This window comes from Spermophilus citellus, assembly GCF_964194105.1.
Source record: "Spermophilus citellus genome assembly, chromosome: 9".
NCBI classification, from domain to species: Eukaryota; Metazoa; Chordata; class Mammalia; order Rodentia; family Sciuridae; genus Spermophilus; species Spermophilus citellus.
In genome coordinates, this window is record NC_138191.1 from 77318328 (window position 1) to 77335491 (window position 17164).

Genomic DNA, 17164 nt, shown 5'->3' on the forward strand with positions numbered 1-17164 from the left:
CATTTCAAAATCAGAGAGCAGCAGCAAAGAAATATGAGCTATTCAGACTTCTTGAGGCAATTAGAGACTAAAGAGCAGAAGACAAATTAGTCTTTCTGCCTTGACAGTCTTAAAATACACCCTGGAAGTAGACTTTGGAGTTACACTATTTGTGACAGATTTTGACCATAACACATTTTCTAAGAGGACATAAAAATTACTCACTTCAGGACATGCATTCCACCCTCGCACCAGCAAAGATGATATGGGTTTGGGAATGGAATAGCCAATGGGAGGCCTAATATGGTGATAAGCCATGTCTGCTGCTGCAGCTGCTGCAAAACAAATGGGTCATGTCAGTTTTGAAATTCACATATTTATATCAAGAAACAGGAACAGATACACACACAAAAAGTCATCAAAAATCAGTTTGTATAACATCAGTTGAGCTTCAAAGACACCTCTAGGCTGTGTTTTTTCCTCTGTGCTTTTAACAAAATAGTGGATTATTTTATAGTCTGTCTTTATAATTGTTCATTCATTTGGCAATAAATAGGAGAATTGAAATTTTTTAAAGGAGCAAATGACCATAGAAGGAGCAAGTCATTTAGAGTGCTTTAAGTACAGAGTATGTGCATAATGTTATAGGAAGCAAAGACTGAAAGTTGGATTGGACAAGATTGTATGATGTCATAACTCCCAGGCTAAAGAGATTATATTCTGCTTACCAAGCCATGGGATAATGCTGAACTTTGTACTTTTAAAGGCAGCTATATTACTTTGGAAAAACAGATATTTAGTTAAGCTCAAATTTTATCACTAATACAAGGATTCTGAAATTTTAATTTTTAATATTTATAAGCTAGTTGTTACTTGTTAAACTCTGTTAGGCACTTCAAATCATTGTCTTAGCAAATACAACTCATTGATTAAATTCTCAAATATTGCCTGCTTACATGGATTTCCAAATAGCGTTCATGTCTAGTTGTGCATCACTATGTTACGATTCTAGGGACTTCACTGTAGATTCCTGATTGCTCAGTAGTTTTCTGTTCTGCAAGCAGTGAATTCTATGCTACCTTAGAAACCAAGCTCATAGCTACTTTTATTAAAAAAAATTTCTGTCAGGCATCATGGTAGATACACACACACACACACACACACACTTCTTGAATTTTCTTAACCATCCAACGTAGGTAGATATTATTTTATATGTATGTGACAGTTTTAAATTAATAAACATTTTAAGTATTGCTAATAGATGGTATAGCCTTTTGTTCCAAAGTTCATGCTTTTTGAGCACATGATATTGTTTATTTCTCAGAAACACTGTTTTTCACCAGTGGGAGAATAAAGTTCCAGTATATTGCTGCTTCCTGTTTTCAAGCTCATATTTTAAGCATATATCAGTAGCTTAATGACTTTTGAGATATAACCCATACCCACTATTTTTTCCCCACCAAAATCCACTCCCATTTAATTCTGTTTATCCATCTACTTCCAGTAGAGCTAGTGAAACTTCATGCAGTGTAACTGTGTAACTTAAAATATATTTTGCTTTATGGATTATTCTGAATTACCACCTAATGAAATTAACACTTGTTCTTTGCAGAAATTGAGAAAATTAAGAGAAGGATTAAGGAAATTAAGAGAATAAGGAAGAAAAAATGTTATCATTCAGAGGCAACAGTTATCAAAATATTTTGAAAATTTCTTATATATTCTTGGTATCAGGAAGCTTATGCTGATAGACAATTATGTAATTCCTTTTTCCTAAATTAAAGCATTAGGTTAAGCAATTAAGCATTTCTCATGTTATTAAAACTCTAAGCTAACATATTTTTAATGACTCTGCATTTAGTGTGATTTGCTTAATCACTTCCCAATTTTAGGTCGTTCCAAATACTTCAAAGAATATCTTTTTTCATTTTGTTTCTCTATTTCATAAATTATATATTATGACATATTAAGGGATGAGAATAATATATTGAAGGGCATAACTACTTTAAAGATTTTGGTACATACTGAAAACCTATTACTCAAAACAGTTGTATTAATTTATACTCTGAATAGCAAGTGCGTATGAGAGTTATCATTATATCTGCACCAGGGAAATATTTTACTAGTTTGAGAGGCAAATATATCCATCACTCTTGTTTAGATTGTGTTGTTACTTATCACATACATTACTACTTACCAAATGTATTCTCTATGTTACAAAATTTAGCCATGTTTGATTCTTTTCATTGATTACTCTTGTTGATTTTTAATTCCTTCTAGAATTAGTAAAACAGTAAGCAAACAAGCAAACTATTGCTTAATGATCATTAATCTTCTGTATTCCACTCTGTTACCTTATGACTATTCGAATAATTCTAAGCTGGTACCACTATGAACACATAAACCAGTTTAGTGAACATATTTAAGTTAATTAGAGGTCTCCTAATGTGGGGAAAGGGACCATGCATAAAATGAGCTAAACTCAGATGCAGATTCCAATCATCTCCCTTCTGAGACTTTTAGATTTAGATATCAAGTGTATGAAGTTACTTGCTTTCTTCTTGGCACTGTGTCTGGAAAATAAGTTTAAGATGAATGATATTTAATTCTTCATTATTCAAAGTAGATTCTGCAAAGCTCTGGCATCTACTTCTCCTGTTTGATTTATGCACTCTTGGCAGTGATACTACTCATTATCACCTCACCAGAAAGTGGGCAGTGCAACATGAGGGGTCATGGAATTGGAACTTGTCACCTTCAGATGGTTTTGTCAGTCTTGTCTATGTGGCCAGGCTATATGAACAGCTGGGAAAATTTCTGGTACTACAGGTTCAGGACTGAGACTGTCAGCTCATTCATCAAATTTTTGCCTTAATCATTACAAAAATATGTAAATGTTGGTTTCTACTTTCAGAAGGAAAACTTTGCCATTAAAAGAGAATGAGACCAAGTTTAAAAATAACTATTATATATTGAGCAATGATTATTTTTCAACACTATCCTGAAATAAATATAGTTTATTAAACCTTAAAACTAGCTTCTAGAGCAAGACACCTCTCATGAACTCTCTGTAACAATGAAAATATTCTTATGCACTGTTCAATATGTTGGCATAAGAGTGATGAACTCTTAAAATGTGGATAGCGTCACTGAGAAACTGAAGTTTTAATTTGTTTAATTTAAATTCAAATAAATTTAAATTTAAATAGTCATGGCTAGTGGCTTCCATATTGAACAGCATAATTCTAGAGGATAGAGTTCTCCCACTCCCATTATCCTGAATAATGAGACCTGAGTTAAATATAATTTTATGATTCAACCTCAAGGATCTGTGTAACTGTGGAATCAATTTGTGGATTCAAGTTCTTCATTATTTATCAACACTTTATCAAGAAAAAAATGAATGAAAATTGTTGGTGTTGTCTTTCAAAATAGATAGACCAGTGAGCTAAAGAACAGGCAACCAAAACAAAATGTGACAATCTTCATTCATTTATTCATACATCAGAATGTATTAAGTATTCTATGTAAGTATAATAAGCAAAGAAAAAAATCTGGTGCTATTCTTTTTGGTAAAATTTGGCAAATGCACAGATAATTAATAAATGAGTAGATTTCCCCCTGCTTTTTATTGTTCAATTGTAGATTCTGAAATGTGATTCCTTTTGCCCAGAATGTTCTTCTCTAGCCTCTTGTCCTTCATAACATCTGTTGTTTTCTAGATCTTAGCTTAAATCTGCTTTCTCTGGGTAACCTTTCTATTATGTTTCTAGCATTCTATATTATTATAGCATCCAGTATACTCTACTGTATTGCCTATTTACTTTCTTTCCTGTGTATGCAGATCACAAGCTCTACATCTTTTCATGATTGTATCTCTGCCTCGAACTATAACTGGCAATTAATAGGTATTCAAAAGGTATTCATTAAAGGAATAAGTGATAGTTCAAAAAAAAGTGATAGTTCAAAATGTATCTTTACTGGAAAATAATACAGATTCTAACAGGACTTGGTAAATATTTAGTGAATATATGAATGAAAATACATATAAATGACTAGGAATAATTAATTACTCATTGCATTTTCAGAACAGCACAATGCTTAGTTTTCAAGAAACATTATAGAATGAATATTATGTTTACTTTAATATTACATTACAACATAATTAGGTAAATTATTGAGATCTGGTGGCCAATTCAGTCAATAACATTGTCTTTTGTTCAGAAAATTTGGTGAGGAGCTTCAATAAATGGAAGCACTATAACACATTAAAGAAATGCCCTTAATAGGGAAATCTGGAGACTTAATTTCTCTCTGGCTTTGTTCTAAACTCTCTGGGAGATCCTAATTAAGCCAATTTGCCTCTGTGTGTAATAATTTCACTACATGTAAGATGAAGCAGGAAATATAAAGTGTAATGGTGTTTCGCAGTGCACTGGGGACAAATAGTCATGCATTTAAGCCTTGATGACACCTCTTAACTAGCATGTGACATTGAGCATGTGTCTTATCTATCTTAAGAGGACCTTTATTATGACCTCGAGCACGTGTTTTATCCTAACAGGACCTAAATCATGAGGACTAACTGATAAAATATCCATACAACACCGAGCACATTGTTGGCTCTCAACAAGTGCTAGCTGTGTTGTTGCTGTTATTATCATTATGTACAAATCTAAGAGTCGAATTGATAGCTTTCAGTTCACACCTAGAGAATTTGATGTCAAAAAACATCATTGTGTGTTCTCTGTTCTATTTAGATCACCAAAAACCTGTAGTGCTTTTGGATTCTTTGGGTATGAATATCAAGTAAAACTTGACATTGAATTACCATAAATTTAAAGATTACAACCTACCTAGTCTACCATCAGGCCCAGATCACAATGCAACATGACCAATGTGGCGAGGATGACTTTACAACTCTACAATGAACTACGTATTCCCTGCTTATGAACAAAATTGGTACTAGCTTCTGAATTCCTAAAGTTAACTCTTACTGTTTTCTACTTTATAAAATTAAATGTAAGCATTTGTATTAAAAAGAGAAAAAGGAGAGCAATAAAGCAAAATATTTTTTGTTAGTATTGACCAAGATAAAACGGCAGAATATTTTTTTTTCAATTTTGACTGTGTGTATGTGTTCTGAAAACCACAATTGATTCTATTCTATTTTTTTTTTAATGAGCCAGGCGGTGGTGAGACAAAGCAAATGTGTTCTACCATCCCTGCAAGAGCTAAGACACATTCTTTGTTAAACTGACACTTTTCAATGATGTATCACCAGAGTGTACAGTATCTGAGAGAGACCATGAGATTACAATCTTGAGATTTGTACTAAGAATGGCTTAATTTTTTAAACCACATCCCATTCTCATTATATACTGTCAGAAGAATAGATTAATTTGCACCATTGTCTGTTCTCATTGCAATCTTTGTCAGTGTAATGAAGTATCGGAATGTTAATATCAGCTATACTCATAGAAATATCACCATCTATTGGACCGATTCGATCTTTCCAGTGATCTGTGCTGTGATTAGTTGCCTTTCCTCTTTTCAATGATAAACTGAAAAGAATTAGCACAACAAACATGGGATTTAGCTCATTCCTATTTTCCTACCAATTTTTCTTTATCATCAGTGTGCTTATCCATGCTGAGACTAATATATTCAGGATGCTTTAGGATTCTTATTATATATGGAAAAGAAAATAAGCAACTAATATTTAAGGAAAGGTAGAAAACCCAAATGGCTGCAAACAAGAGAACTGTGGAATACTGGTGTCTCTAAATTCATATTTCTAAAAATTATATGCAAGATTAAAAAAAAAGTCTGCAAGCCATTTTTGGCTCCTGGTCTCCAGTTTGCAACTCTGAATTAAAGTCTCAATATGAAGTCTCACCAAAACCTGGCTATAATAAATTGGCAGATGCTTTTAATTTGCTGCCACATCCCAGACTTAGTTAGAGCTTGGCATTAAGGAATCCCAGGACACAAAGTCGGGTCTCCTTGTGAACCAGCTGGCCTCACACAGGAAAACAAAAGGAAAACTAAAGGCTCTCTTCTTTGGCCTCAAACTGTGATCTGAAAGGGATGCACAAAATTGGGTTCGTGGTTATAAGGAAATGGGATTGGATAAGATACACATTGATGGGTTCATTTATCTTAGCTTTCTTCTTTAGTTTCTTATGATATATTAGAGGAGACAAGTATAGGAGAGAAATAAAATCTGAGAATCAGGTGTTGATATCTTTCTCTGAAATGCTTCCAGGACAGCTCTTGCTTGCCAGATTGAACCAGCTCCCTTTTCATCTTGCTTGGTTCTTCTCTCTATGTTGGCTTTACCCTTTGGCTCCTTTTCTTCCCAGTCTTTTCATTTCTTTTACAGATCTTTTCCTTTTCCAGCATCCGTTATCATCCTGTTGGCTAAGTCAGAAACCTGGAAGTCACTCTTGACTCCTTGCTTACCCTTGTGTTTCCACCTCAATATATTTTGAAGTGCTATTCAAATCTTCCCAAACAAACCTCTCCTTTCTCTTTCAAAGGCACTACTGCAGTTAACGTCTTAGGCATTTCTTCTAGAAGAACTTGTCTGCTTGCCTTTGGGCTTGAACTCCAATTTGGCCTTTCCTTTGTAAAAAGAGAGAATATTCTAAAATAATAATAGAGTTGTGTTATATCCCTTAAAGTCCTGTGGTGGCTTCCACAGTTCCATTGTTGATACACACAGCCCTATGATGGTTAGTTTATGTGCTAACTTGACCAACTCAGGGATAATTAGATAGATGGTAAAATATTATTTCTGGGTGTGTCTCATAGGGTGTTTTGGAAGAGATTACCATTCCAATCAGTACACTGAGAAAGGACGATCCACTCTCATCATTTTGGGCAGGCATCATCCAATCTATTGAGGGCCCCAGTCGAATGAAAAAGCGGACAAAGCTCAGAAGAACTAGCTCTCTCTTCTGGAGCTGAGACATCAGAACTTCAGGATTTTGGGTCTTGAGACTCTGGAACTAACACACTGAGTCCTCCTGGGTCTCAGGTCTTTGGACTCAAACTTCATCATAATACTAGCTTTCTTGGTTCTCTCATTTGCTGAAGGCATGATATAAAGGATTCTCAGACTTCATAATCATGTGAGCCAATTCCCATAGTACATTTCCTCTTGTATCTCTCTCTATTCTACTGGTTCTTTTTCTCTGGAAAATCCTGACTTACACAAGGACCTTCACCATCTGACTCCAGTTTTACAGCATATGTCTTGCAAATGATGTCCTTGTATTCTCTGATTTGTCCCTATTGAATTATTTATGGATCTCTCATGCCTCCGGACCTTGCTGATACTGCTTTCTGCAGGAACACTTCCCCACCTCCCACTGTTTACCTATTTAATTAACAATCATCTGTTAAAGATGCAGTTAAAGTATCATCTGCTCTAGGAATCTTTTCCTATTATTCTTTTCCCACCTTCAGTATGGGCAGGATGACCCATTACAGAGCACTTCTATCCCTCTGTGCATCTCTCTAGTTAGGATTACATTATCTATTGTACTTTTCTTATTCCCCTGTGCATTATGAGTAGTTTGAGGGCCTGGGCAATGCTCTATTCCTCTTTGTTTTCCATGCTATAGCCCGGTTCTTGGCCCAAAGGAAGCATTCAAAAATAATAATTAATCTTTATTGAGTACTACTGTTGTCAGCTTCTGTCCCAACATTTTGAGGTACATTGTCTTATTGTGACCATTTTAAAAATAAACTCAGGTATAGTTAGATTAGGTTAAGTAACTTACATGAGGCCACAAGACTCATGCTCTTCTACGTTAGGTCAATTCTCTTTAGACCCCAGAGTGTTAGCCTGAAAAATGCTCTCTTTTAAAAAGGTAAATTAATGGCCCACATTTAAAAATCATTAGATTTCTAAACAAATAAATTATGGTAGCAGTAAGCAGGCTTACTTGTGCTCCCACTCAACACTACTTGGCTGCAGCTAGGCAGCAGCTGTCAGGGCACGTGATTGCTCTTCTTTGCACTATTGTGCTTTTAGCCTGCTTCCCTTGGCCCTGTGGGCATTTGATCTGGTGATCCTTGAAGTGGTGGATGGGAAAGTTTTTCAATTCTTTTTAAACCTGAGCTTAAAAGGTTATTTTGAACATGCGCTATTGAAAAGAGACCCTAACTTCAGAATGTACACTTATCCCTTGCGTAGGAGTCTATGCTAATATTAGTGTTCTACTTTTATATTTCTCCCAGGAGGTAACATGCTGCTTAATCCAGAAGGATGAGCTTTGTGTTAGGCTGCTATTACTGTAATTGATAATGTTGTCCCACACTGTAGTCATAGATTTGTTGCTCATTGTAAATAGCTAATATGTAGCTTATATTGAATCTGATGCTTCACATAATTTATTGCTGAACATATGCTAGATTGCCTAACCACCACAATGATATTAGCAATCTCATTTCTTGATGCATGGTCACTGTCCAACTCTTAAAAATTCAGCATTTATCATAAACAAATTCTCTTTCCAATAAAGTACTATAAATTTTAATATCTGGGACATTGGAACCAAGTTATTCTGAGGCAAGACTTCTAACTTTTTTATTAAATAATATTCTCCCCTTAGAAAGAGTAAATGCTTTTGGGGAGGGGGAGGTCCATGATAGAAGGAAACTTTATCTCCTTGAAATAATAATTTTAGAATTAGCAAAGCATAACGGAGTACAGAAAATTACAAATGTGTGAGTAAATACGAAAATAGCGATAAACAGTGACTTGGGATGTGCAGAAAACTGCACTTAACTTGATTTTGGAATTAAGGAAGTTTTGAGGGGAAGGGTTTATTGTTAAAGCTAAGCTCAAAAGTAAATTGGAGTTAGATGAAAAGTGGGGAAGAGTGTTTCTGACAGACTAACACACACATAGGCGTGGAGGGGAGAAGAAGTGCACTGGGAAATGAAATCACTCCCTGTGGTTGGAACACAGATGACAAGTCACATGTGGTGAGAGGCAGTCCTAGGAAGAGAGCACAGACAGGGTTGTGAGGGGCTTGCTAGATTATTGTATTTTATTTTACCTTTTGATTAACACATTTTAGTTGTACATATGTGTGTGCTACAGTGTGATATTTCAAACCATGTATGCAGTGTGCACTGATTGAATCAGGGTAACTAGCATTTCCTTTTCCTTATTTCTTTGTGTTTGAAGACTTTGAGCTCCTTTCTTCTATATCTTTATAAAATGAATAATACGGTATTGTGAATTGTAGGCATATGGTGCTTTAGAACACAAGAACTTATTCCTTCAATATAAATCTTTTGTGGTACCCATTATCTAACTTCCCTTTCTCCTATACCTCTTTCCAGCCTCTAGCAATTGCTATTCCACATTCAAGTTGACATTTTTTGTTTTAGCTTCTATGTTTAAGAGAGAACATGTGATCCTTGTCTTCCTGTGTCTGGTTTATTTCTGGCTTATGTCCTCTAGTTCTACCCACTTTGCTGTAAATGACAGGATTTCATTCTTTTCAATTGAATAATATTCCATTGTGTGTATATACTACATTTCCCTTATCTATTTATCATTGATGGGTATCACATCTTCATAACAATGTGTCTTGGCGTTGGTCTACTGTGATTTTGTGTCCTCGGTGTCCTGTATGCATCTTCAATTTGTATATCTGTTTCCTTTTTTATTTCTGGAAAGTTTTCTGTAATTATTTCATTCAGCAGGTTACTCATTCCCTTGGTTTGAATCTCTGTACCTTCTTCTATCCCGATGACTCGTAAGTTGGTTTTTTTATGTTATCCCATAACTCTTGGATGTTTTTCTCGTGATTTTTTACCAGCCTTTCTGAGTTGGCTAGACTCTTTTCAAGATGATATATTTTGTCTTCATTATCTGACATTCTGGCTTCTACTTGCTCCACTCTGTTAGTGATACTCTCAATTGAGTTTTTAATTTGGTTTATCGTTTCCTTCATTTCTAGAATTATTGTTTGATTATTTTTTATAATCTCTATCTCCTGATAAAGATGCTTAACTTCTTCTTTTATCTGTTTATGTAATTCATTCTCAATGTGTTCTTTCGCTGCTTGAATTTGCTGTCTTGTATCCTCTTTAAGGTTCCATTCCATCTGTCTAAGGTGTTCCTTGAGTTCTTTATATGACCATTTTTCTGATGACTCTAAGTCCTCCTGAATATTTAGGCTGTCCTGCATTGTTTGTACTCCTTTTCTTCCTTGCTTTTTGAAGCTGCTCATGTTACTTCTTGTTCTGTTTGAGTGCTGAGTTACTGTTTACTCCTATAAATTTATTAGATGCTTGGGAGGAAAGGTATTAGAAGGGAAGGGAAGAAGTCACTATAGAGAATGAGATTAAGCAGGTAGAATTCAAGGAAGGGGGGATAAGATAATTGAAAAGAAATGAAAAGACAAAAGAAAAAAAATAGGAAATAAAAAAAGAAAAAAAAATTTAAAAAAAATAATAAAAAAAATTAAAATTAAAATTAGAAGAAAAAAAATTTAAAAAAAATTGTAAAAAAAAATTAAAAAAAAAACAACAAGAAAGAAAAATGAAAATGAAAGGAAAACCCAAATCAAAAAAAAAAAAGAGAAAAGAAAAAAAAAACTAATAAATGCAGTCTTAGAGTTTGATTAACTTCTCTTCCAGTAGGTGGTGCTGTGCCCACCAGGCCAAGTTTCTCCTGTCAATACGTGGGAACCAATCACTGTGCAGCAGCTCCTCCCAGACTGGGCGAGTCTCCAATCCTGAGTGCCTAGGGCCTCCTCTTGTGTCTAGTAACTTCCCACTTTTCCTCTAGCCAGGCCCCTCTCACGGGTGCCGCTCACCACAATACTGGCTACACACCAGGTCTGCTGCTCCCGGGAGCCCTGTTTTCATGAACGACTGGGCACACTCTTCCAGTTTGCCATTCCCTCAGACCCTAAGTTTGTAGAGCTTGGGGCTGAGAATCCTCAGCGAATTTTACTTGCCCTCCGGTAGCCACGCCCCCGGTAGCTGGTGCAAGAGACCTCAGCTGTCAGCACTGTTGGGAGCGGTAGTTCCGCACCGTGTGTCCCGCGCCACGTCTGATTCCCTCGGTCTGGCTATTGTGCTCATGGGAGAGCTGGGAGGGGCCCTTATGGGAGAGCTGGGAGGGGCCCTTAAGGTTTCCCCAATGTGTGGAGAGGGAAGGCTAGGGAATTACACACCTGTAGCCGCAGGTTTCAATGAAGTTATCTCCTCTGCCGCAGTCTGATGAAGTCAGTTCTCTGCCATGGTGGTATCTCTTGCAAATGGCGACAGTTCGTTTCCCTTTGCCGGGTGACCAATGCAACGGGTGGGTCCTTACTGTCTCTCCCAAGCCCCGTTTCAAACCTGTGGCCACTACCTATGAAGGCTCGGTAGGCATTTACCTCTGTAGGATGAGAAGGGCTGACCAGTTGTTTCAGCCGGATGGATTAGTGCTGAGTCACAGCTGTTTGTCTGTGGGAAGCAGGCGAACGGGAGCTTGAATTCAGCCGATCTGGGCTCAGTGTGTGTTCTGAGAGGCCCAGACTGTTCGCCCCAGATCCACGTCAGCTCAGCATTGCCTAGTGATCCTGTTAAATTTGGTCCTTCTAGCAGGTACCGGCCGAATTCGAATAGCTTGGGCAGGCGGTGTTAAACGCAGCCTATTAAAATTTCTCTCTAAGTCCTGAATTTCAACATCTGATTCCTCTTCCTCAGACTGTGAGCCGCGGTCAGACTCTGCACTATCGCCATTTTTGCCTAGGGTGATTTTGAATAGCATTTTCTTGATGGCTAATGATACTGAACATTTTCATATATTTTTGACCATTTGTGTAGATTATTTTAAGAAATTTTGTTTTTATCTTAAGAGCAACTGAAAACATTAGGGATTTTTAAGTCAAGGAAGTCATATGATTAAATTAGAATTTTTAGATAACTAGAACTAGTGATTGGTAGAAAAAATTATAAGGAAAACCGAAGACGAGGATAATGTTTAAGATACTGGGCAGTATTCTACATGTGAATAAAGGATGGAGCAGTAGAAATGGCAATGATTGGGTGAATAATTTTAGAATTAGCAAAGCATAACAGAAAATGGGACTGAAAAGAAAATAATAAAAAAGAGAAAAAAGAAAGAAGGAGAAAGGATAGGAAGAGAATAAAAGAACACAATAAGAGATCAGAAGAGTCAAGGGTGACTTTTTAAACCTGGGCTGCCTAGAGAATAAGAATGCCATATAAGTTCATAATCATAGGAAAACTTGACCTTATATTACATTTTCCCCTTGGATCTTTCACCTTGTAGTCATGAGAGTTTTCAGTTTACAAAACATCATTTCATTTGAGCTTCACAGTAATATTGGCAATGTTCATCATTAATTATATTTATTGAGAAAACAGCTTATGAAATGCCTAGAGGTGAGACTAAAATGCAATATATTGAAAGCAGCAAAAGAAGGCTATTGGAGAAAGAAGACTGGAATATAAAAGACTAGAGTGAAGGAAATAAAACAAGGGTGGAGTGACTGGCGTATTTTCACTGGATAAAACTGAATGAGTAAGACTAGAAAAAGAGGATCAGGTAGATTCTTTCAGGAGATATTAAGAATTTTGCCTTTCAATCCTAATATGAGAAGCCACAAGATAATCTTAAGCAATGGTGACATGAGCAAATTTATGTTTTAAAATATCATTCCAGTGGAAGTGTAGAGATTGAAAAGGAAAGAGGGACAAGAATAAGTAAAGGTGGAATAGTCAAAGGCTATTTTAGTGGTTCAAGTGATCAGGGTAGTGGTGGAACAAACTGTGAAAAACCAATAGGTTCAAGGAGGATATTTTAAAAATTCTATTCAACACTCTACTAAAGATCCTTGCTTGTAAGAAGATAAGATTTTAAAAACATACAGATTGGAGAGAAACAAAATTTTCTTTATTTATAGATGACATAATCACCTATGTAAAAATCCCAAAGAATGTACCAAACAAACAAACAAACAAAACTTAATGGAATGGATATAAGTGAATTTAGTAAGTTTATAGGGTACTAGGTTATTGCTTAAAAACTTATATATTTTCATATACTAAAAGAAACATTGGATGTAAAATTTTTAAAAATGTCATTTATAATAGCATCAAGAAACATATAATTTATAGAGACAAATCTAAGAATGGCAAAAGTCCTGTATAATAAAAAGTATAAAATGCATTGGGAGAAATTAAAGAATTAAATGAATGGAGAGGTCTACTATATTTGTCAGCAGAAGTCCCAATGTACTTAAAATGTCAATTATTCCCGTATTGATTTATACATTCAGAACAACTAGTAACAATTCCAAAAGTTTTTTTTTTTTGTGTGTGTGTGTGTGTGTGTGGTAGAAAAAGATGAGCTGATTCTAAAATTTATATGGAAATGGAATAAATCAAATAACGAGAACAGGTTTAACAAAAAAGAGCAGATTTGGAGGTTTTTTGTTACCTAATTTCAAGACTTAGTATAAACTATCAAGATAGTATGGTATTTACATAAGTGTAATACATGGGTCAATGAAACAACAGACAGAAATGAGTATACATGTACAGTCAACTGATGTTTTTACAAAAGTGCAAAAATAACTAATTGGAAAAAAAGGGCACATTTCCCCCCAACAAATAATGCTAAAACAATTGGGCATCCACATAAAAAAAACACAAAAAAAACAAAAGAATAACAAGTTCATGCCATATTATTAAAAAGAATGCAAAATAGATCTTAAAAATATAGAAATTAAACCTACAAGATTTTTATATAACATATAGTAGGAGGTCTTTGTGTTCTTGGGTGAGGCTAGCATGTTTTGGAAAGGATATATACAAAGAAATAATTTAAAAATCTGATGTAATAAACTTTACTGAAATGAAAAACTTTTGCTCTCTGAAATTCATTGCTAAGTACTTCAAAAAGCAAGCCACTGACTACAGGAAAATCCCTGCAACCTACATAGCAATTGAAGAACTTCTACCTAGAATCTAATAACTCATTTATAACTAAATAATTAGACAATTTGCATGAACACTGTATATAAGTGATATGGATACCAAATAAACATATGAAAGAATTGTCAATGTTATTAGTTAAATAAAAATTCTCAGACTACTGGTGGAATCCATAATGGTATACACAACTTGGAAAAACTCTTATCTTAAAATCTAGCAATCCATCTCATGTATTTATCCATGAGAAATGAAAACCACCATGCAAAGACTGAATGATTTTAGTAATTTTAATTATAGTAGCCTCAAAGTGAGAATAACTCACACAATCAGCTTGTGAATGTATAAATAGATCCAGGCACATGCAACATGAGATATTACATTTAAATGAAAAAGAATAAATTGCTGATAAGTGAATTGATATAATTATATTTATAATACATTCTGGAAGAGGCTAATTTGTAGGGACAGAAATCAGATCAGCAGTTGTCAGGGGCTGAGGTGGGAGAAGTGGATAGCCTTCAACCAGGCACCTGGATCATTTTAGAATAATGGAAATTTCTCTATCTTGATTGTAATTGTACATATTTCTTAAAACACATTGAACTGTTCATCTAAAAAGGTAAATTTTTCTGTGTATAAGTTATACTCCAATAAGCTTGATTTTTTCCCTCCCTCCCTCCTTCCTTCCTTCCTTCCTTCCTTCCTTCCTTCCTTCCTTCCTTCCTTCCTTCCTCCTTCTTTTCCCTCCCTCCCTCCTTCCCTTCCTTCCTTCCTTCCTTCCTTCCTTCCTTCCTTCCTTCCTTCCTTCCTTTCTTTCTTTCTACCAGGAATTGAACTCAGGGGAACTCTACCACTGAGCCACATCCCCAGACCTATTTTGTATTTTATTTACAGATAGGGTCTCACTGAGTTGCTTAGTGACTCCCTTTTGTTGAGGCTGGCTTTGAACTTGCAATCCTCCTGCCTCAACCTCCCAAAATGCTGGGATAACAGGTGTGTGCCACCGCACCAGACAATAAGCTTGATTTTTAAAAAGACTATTACAAAAGTTTAATTAAGAGATGGTGGCTTGAGCTAGGAAGGTGGTGGCTATGATAAGTGGTAGTCATTTCCCAAGATATATTAGCAGGTAAAATCAACAGATTCAGTTGAATGGACTGACACAAAGGGTATAGGGAATAAAGATGTAGCTGTCTCTCTCTCATGAAAACATACCATAGTGTTCTAGAGTTAGAATTGATTTGTTATATATTCAGCAGTCTTATCAGAATGCAAACTCTTAAGACATAGAGAGCAGCACATCAGAACATTTTACAAATGGCAATGTCAGTTTAGTTCACAATAGAGTTATCACATCCACACTATAACAAGGGCTAATATCATCATTTAATATCATGAAAAGTATACAGGGAATGATTAGGACAACTACATCATCAATGCACTCAAAAAACAATGTATAGAGCATGTAATTCCTGAAAGGCACTCTGTTGGACACTAGGGAAAATACCTTGAAGAGAAAGTAAGTGGTGTGCTTTTGCTCTGTGTACAACAGTACTAATAAATATGATGATCTTTGTTAGGATTTTAACTTGTTAAAAGGGATATTTAACTTCTTTGCCTTTTGACTTTATTCTACTGATATATTATTTTAGGTTGGTCATTAGAAGGTTACAGTATAATTCATTTAAGAATTTGTTTATGATTTAATTTGTCAATCTGCTTTTCAAACATGATAGACACTAGGAATGCAAAGCCCTTAAAGAGTTTCCAGTATAGGGAGACAATATATGAAAGCATCACAGATAAAATTGAAAGATGGAGGCAAATAGAGTTTACCTGGAATATAAATTATGTATACATTTTACCTACGGTTAAATTTCTCATCTCTACTTTCTATGTGTTAGCAGAGTATAAAGTATATCATCAATGAAATGAGGATTACTCAAAGTTTGATTTTGAGGATGTATCCATATGTGTCATACAAAATTGTTAGGAAAAGCAGTTGTAGTCCCCATAGTTATTTTCATGTTGCTACTTTTCTACCGTGTTTGTGTGTATATACACATATATGGAATTTCTAAAATTTAATCTCAAAAAGTAAATATAGTACTGTCAACATTATTTGCCCCACATGACCCTAGTTAGGTGCTAGTCTCATTAAAAACAAATAAATCAAGGCCCTAAACTTCAATAAAATATTCCTACATTTCTTTGTGTCCGTGTCTAAAATTACCATTGTCATTAAGTTTTCTGGATGGGGCACCACCTTAAAGCAATTTAAGGTTGTTTACTTTCTTCTTCTCCTTTCCTTTCCACCACTGAGAATATGCATTTGAAAGAAAATGCTTTTTGAATCTGTAAAAATGCGCTGAATTTTGGAAGGCCTGGAAATTCAGTGTGGCCTGTCTTACCTGGCTTAAGGTGGGCGAAAGGAATCTCGCCGGTGAGGAGTTCCCACAGACACAGAGCATAACTGAAGACGTCGGCTTTGATGGTGTAGCGCGTGCACTGCGTGAACACCTCTGGAGCCATCCAGCGGAGGTTCTGGGCATGGAGAAGGCATAGCCAGTTACCAAGGGCTTAGTTTCCCAGCTGACTAGCAGGGTCCCTTTTTGTGAGGACTTGATAAGCGTTCTCCTGATATACAGGGAATATTTTTTTTTCCTAGTCACTAGAAGATCATAAGATTCATATTTTTTTTCAAAAAGTCATCAATATTATTCATCAAGTAATAGGCTCATAAAATGATTATCACAGCATCCACACATTTTTTTTTTTTCTTACAACTTGTGATCATCTCTCTCCTGGATGAAAGCTTCAGAATATTCAATCATAGGGCTTCCGAAGGCACGTTCCCTAATCAGGCCTTTAGGTTGTAATTTAGGAAGTCTGTAAATTTAGGCCCACACATAGTCTCCGTGGTTAAGGAGAGAAAGGGCCTGAGTTGTGCCAGAATATTTTAATTGAAGTAGATTTCTCACTAGCAGGATCAAGTCTATCATATTTTCCTTTGTTTGACTAGATGTGTTATTTCTAAAATTCCAGTTGAGGAATATTTGAGAAAACAAGTCCATAAAATGTTAACAATTTTCTTTGTACAAAGTTGTAGCCTCATCTGTTTTAATGGTGTTGTTTACATTCCTTTTATTTGTGATTGTAGTTTAAAAAATATGTTTCCATTCTGGGTAGCAAATGCATAAAT

At 35.4% G+C, this 17164-nt stretch overlaps 1 protein-coding gene across 1 annotated transcript in view; it reads right to left on the reverse strand.

The window, feature by feature from the left end:
- Positions 1 to 17164, reverse strand: part of LOC308655620 (serine/threonine-protein kinase TNNI3K) — a gene marked incomplete at its 5' end in the record, with an annotated part of 300765 nt that overhangs the window by 78862 nt on the left and 204739 nt on the right. The window contains 2 exons of the mRNA XM_081305672.1: positions 205 to 314; positions 16374 to 16506. Coding sequence (XP_081161798.1) covers positions 205 to 314; positions 16374 to 16506 — 243 coding nt within the window. The remainder of the gene's footprint in view (positions 1 to 204; positions 315 to 16373; positions 16507 to 17164) is intronic.